This window comes from Danio aesculapii, chromosome 15 (genome assembly GCF_903798145.1).
Source record: "Danio aesculapii chromosome 15, fDanAes4.1, whole genome shotgun sequence".
In the NCBI taxonomy this organism is placed as follows: domain Eukaryota; kingdom Metazoa; phylum Chordata; class Actinopteri; order Cypriniformes; family Danionidae; genus Danio; species Danio aesculapii.
This window is the reverse complement of record NC_079449.1, coordinates 386881-391880: the sequence shown is the minus strand read 5'-3', so window position 1 is coordinate 391880 and position 5000 is coordinate 386881. Positions and strand designations below refer to the sequence as shown.

The following is a 5000-nucleotide window of genomic DNA, read 5'->3' as shown; positions in this document are numbered from 1 at the left end:
ACAGTATTTACTCTAATTATTATAGTATTTGTATCTTTTATTTGATAGTGAATCAATAATATCTTTTATTCATTTTAAGACTTTAAGTTTCACATCTTTTCCCACAATATTTAGTTAGTGAAGGACTTTGTGTGTGTGTACCTGAATTTGGGGTTTTCTTTAGTGACCACAGCCACCTCCAGCTCAGTGCACTTAAAGTCCATGCAGAGAACTGAAGACAAGCAGGAGATCGCCATCTGGTGGACACACACACACACACTTCAGCATCTCTACTGACACACACTGATCATCACCAAAAGTATTCAGATGATATTAGCATAAATGTGTAGACTAACACATTCATTCATTCTCTTTCAGCTTAGTCTCTTATTCATCAGAGGTCGCCACAGTGGAATGAACCGACAACTATTCCAGCATATGTTAAACACAGCGGATGCCCTTCCAGCTGCAACCCAGTACTGGGAAACACTTTTACTTATTTAACAGGGGCACTGCTCATTAATCAACAGTAAAATCCAACACAATTTAGGCTCATTATCATCTGCTGCCCCGGCCAGAGTAATCAACCCCTAAATCAAAAACACACCCTCACACACACACACCGTCAGTAAAACCACACACAACAACATGTGCTAAACTGATCATTGTGTGTGTGTGTGTGTGTGTGTGTGTGTGTGTGTGTGTGTGTGTGTGAGGCGCACCTGCACGCTGTTGTCATAGTCAAGCTCCACCGCCTCCTCCTTCTTCTTCTGCTTCTCCATCTTCTTGATCTTCTTCTCCAGGTAGCTGTTGGCCTCGGTGTGTTTGACTCCCACACTGGTGGCCCTGAAGCCGCAGAAGTATCCCGCCGGGTCACACTTATACAGCATGGGGCCCTTCTGGGGGTCCATGGAGATCAGCATCATACCTGCGTGCACACACACACACACACACACACACACACACACACACACACAGATGTTCTGTAATAAATGAACAAAGACTTGAGAATGGCTCTCTATCTGTCTATCTATTTACACACTTTGGTCATGTGACACTGCTGATCATGTTAAATGTGTGTGTGTGTGTGTGTGTGTGTCAGTGGTGTATGCAGTAGACTCACAGCAGCCCAGCGGCCTCATCTCAGCGTTCTGTGTGTAGACCTGAGACAGATCAGCCAGACGCCGGCACAGAGCGTCCACCGGCACATCATAGCCGAACTTATACTTCCACTCGCCGGCCTCGATACGCGCACGGTGAACCTGAGAGCGGCTGTCAGCTACACACACACATGCATAAACACACACACACAAATCATTTATGTTCATATATATGCACGCACGCGCACGCACGCACGCACACACACACAAATCATTTATATTCATATATATGCACACGCGCACACGAATGAACGTACGTACGAACAAACAAACGAACGATCAAACGAACAAACGAATGAACGAACAAACAAACAAACACAAATCATTTATATTCATATATATGCACACACACACACACACACAAATCATTTATATACATATATATGCACACACACACACACACACACACACACAAATCATTTATATACATATATATGCACAAGCACACATATATACATATACGTGCATACACACACATATATATTCATATATATGAGCGCACGCGCACACACACACATACATACGCACACACGCACACATCATTTATATACATATATATGCACACGCACACATATATACATATACGTGCATACACACACATATATATTCATATATATGAGCGCACACACACACACACACATACATACATACGCACACACACCGTAATGTCCAGTCATGACGCAGCCGATGCGTGGAGTGATGCGAAACATGTTTGTCATTGTAGAGGCGTCCAGGAGTGTGTCCTAAACATCACAAACACACACGTATTAACACACACACACACACACACACACACATATCTTGTGTTTACATGTTTTCTTTTCCTCATGCAAACCAAAACAAACAACACACAAGTTCAACATTTACTGCTCGTCTGGGGACATTAGCTCTCTAAAGTTGTGAGTAATACAAGACACACACACACACACACACAGACGCACACACAGATCAGCGTAATTTAAGAGCATCACAGCTTCTCTGCAGAAACACAACTAAAGCTCTCACAGCATCAGCTACTGAATCTTAAACACACACCCTGAGCCTGCCAGCAGAGTCCAATATGAGGGAAACCCCTTCATGTAGAGCTCACACACACACGGGGAAATGCTGATGTCTTCATTACTCTCATGCTTTAAATCATATTTCTGTACAGCTGAAGTCAGGATTATTCACCCTCCTCTATATTTATTTCTCCAGTTTCTGTTTAGCAGAACTCACAGTCCAAACACATGCGCTATAGGGGAACTGATCAACTACACTGGCCGTAGTGTATGAGTGTGTGTGTGTGTGTGTGTGTGTGTGTGTGTGTGAATGAGTGTGTACTGGGTTGCAGCTGGAAGGGCATCCGCTGTGTAAAACATATGCTGGAATAGTTGGCGGTTCATTCCGCTGTGGCGACCCCTGATGAATAAAGGGACTAAGCTGAAGGAGAGTGAATGAATGAGGTGGTCATCTGCTCTGGATACTCCTCCAGTGTGTGTGATATCTCTGCGTTTGCTCTGACTGATGTATTTTACCGACACTTTCTTCTGCGTGACCAGAACTGCACAGTCCACTCCTCTGATGCCCACCGTGGTCAGTCCGCTCTGACTGATGGCCTTAAAGGCATATTCTGTCAACACACACACATCAGCATTTATCATGAGTCCAGGTCAGCATCTGCACTGCTGAACATGCTTTCTTACTCAGAGTTTTAGTCGTGTTTCCAGTCCAAATGTCTACAAACTCTTCAATCAAGACGCATTTTCAAGACAAGCACATAATATAGTGATGTTTTCAGAAACAATGAGTCAAAATGAAATGAGTTCTTCCTGAAAATAAGCTAAATAATCTGACAATAATCATATTTTCCTTGGAAATCACATTATTTTGCTTGTTTTAATGAAAATTCACTTCATTTTGACTCGTTGTTTCTGAAAATAAGACGATATTAATCAATTATCTAGAAAATCCTTCTTAATTTCAGAGTTTTTAGATATTTGGACTAGAAACAAGACACAAACGTCTCTAGTGAGAGATAATAATAATGTTGGTTAATGTATTTACTATCATTCACTAAGTGTGAATAATGTTGTAAAGCATTTATTAATCACAGTTCATAACATGGTTATTAATGCATTATTAAAATACAAACTGTTCAACTGCTTTAGTTAACATTAGTTAACACACAGAGTTAACTTGAACCACTGTTATTAAAATGAAATGACAGATTTAAATATGTGAGTGATAAATCCATGTCAAGTGTGTCAAGATCATTTAAAGATTTGATTTTAGCTTCTCTCACACCTTTATTTTTATTTATTTTGCTGTAGCGCCCATGCATATGTCAGATTTCATGTCATGTATAATATATGAGAGACTTGAGATGAAACGTGAAATATACCATCACATATACATTCACTGGCCAGTTTATTAGGTACACCTGACTAGAACCAGGTCGGACCTTTTTTTGCCCCCAGAACTGCCTTAATCCTCCGTGTTCTAGATTCAACAAGCTACTGGAAATATTCCTCAGAGATTTTGCTCCATATTGACATGATAGCATCACACAGTTGCTGCAGATTTGTCGGCTGCACATCCATGATGCCAATCTCCCGTTCCACCACATCCCAAAGGTGCTCTATTGGATTGAGCTCTGGTGACTGTGGAGGCCATTTGAGTACAGTGAACTCATTGTCATGTTGAAGAAACCAGTCTGAGATGATTGGAGCTTTATGACATGGTGCGTTATCCTGCTGGAAGTAGCCATCAGAAGATGGAGACACTGTGCTCATAAAGGGATGGACATGGTCAGCAACAATACTCAGGTAGGCTGTGGCGTTGACACCATGCTCAATTGGTACTAATGGACCCAAAGAAAATCTCCCCCACACCATTACACCACCACCAGCAGCCTGAACCGCTGATACAAGGCAGGATGGATCCATGCTTTCATGTTGTTCTGAGCAGAGCATCTGAATGTGTCAGCAGAAATGGAGACTCATCAGACCAGGCAACGTTTCTCCAATCTTCTATTGTCCAGTTTTGGTGAGCCTGTGTGAATTGTAGCCTCAGTTTCCTGTTCTTAGCTGACAGGAGCGGCACCCGGTGTGGTCTTCTGCTGCTGTAGCCCATCCGCCTCAAGGTTGGACGTGTTGTGTGTTCAGAGATGCTCTTCTGCAGACCTCGGTTGTAACGAGTGCTTATTTGAGTTACTGTTGCCTTTCTGTCAGCTGGAACCAGTCTGGCCATTCTCCTCTGACCTCTGGCATTTGCGCCCACAGAACTGCCGCTCACTGGATATTTCCTCTTTGTCGGACCATTCTCTGTAAACCCTAGAGATGGTTGTGTGTGAAAATCCCAGTAGATCAGCAGTTTCTGAAATACTCAGAGCAGCCCGTCTGGCAGCAACAACCATGCCACGTTCAGCGTCACTTAAATCCCCTTTCTTCCCCATTCTGATGCTCGCTTTGACCTGCAGCAGATCGTCTTGACCATGTCTCCATGCCTAAATGCAGTGAGCTGCTGCCATGTGATTGGCTGATTAGACATGTCAGCAGTTGGACAGGTGTACCTAATATAGTGAGCCGGTAAGTTTATGTAGATTTAAACATGTAACATGAAATTTAAAGAATCAATCAGGGATTTAATGCACTTGGAATATATATATATATATTAAATATTTTGATGTATTGAACAATAACAGCATATATGTGACTATTTTACACTTCTGTATGGGATAACATTATCAGATGATTATCATGATAAAATCCCATAATAAATGTATTAATAATGGTTTGCTGATGTTGGTCAACACATTAACTAATGCAGCTTTATTTTAAAGTGGTCGCCTGTATTTAATAGCTTAATTATGATGGACTT

General features: G+C 41.9%; 1 protein-coding gene across 1 annotated transcript in view; it reads right to left on the bottom strand.

Moving 5' to 3' along the window:
- psma6l (proteasome 20S subunit alpha 6, like) overlaps positions 1-5000 on the bottom strand; it is a 7577-nt gene that overhangs the window by 2019 nt on the left and 558 nt on the right. The window contains exons 2-6 of the mRNA XM_056473565.1: positions 2657-2751; positions 1801-1882; positions 1103-1258; positions 702-907; positions 142-236 (exon numbers count right to left, since the gene is read on the bottom strand). Coding sequence (XP_056329540.1) covers positions 142-236; positions 702-907; positions 1103-1258; positions 1801-1882; positions 2657-2751 — 634 coding nt within the window. The remainder of the gene's footprint in view (positions 1-141; positions 237-701; positions 908-1102; positions 1259-1800; positions 1883-2656; positions 2752-5000) is intronic.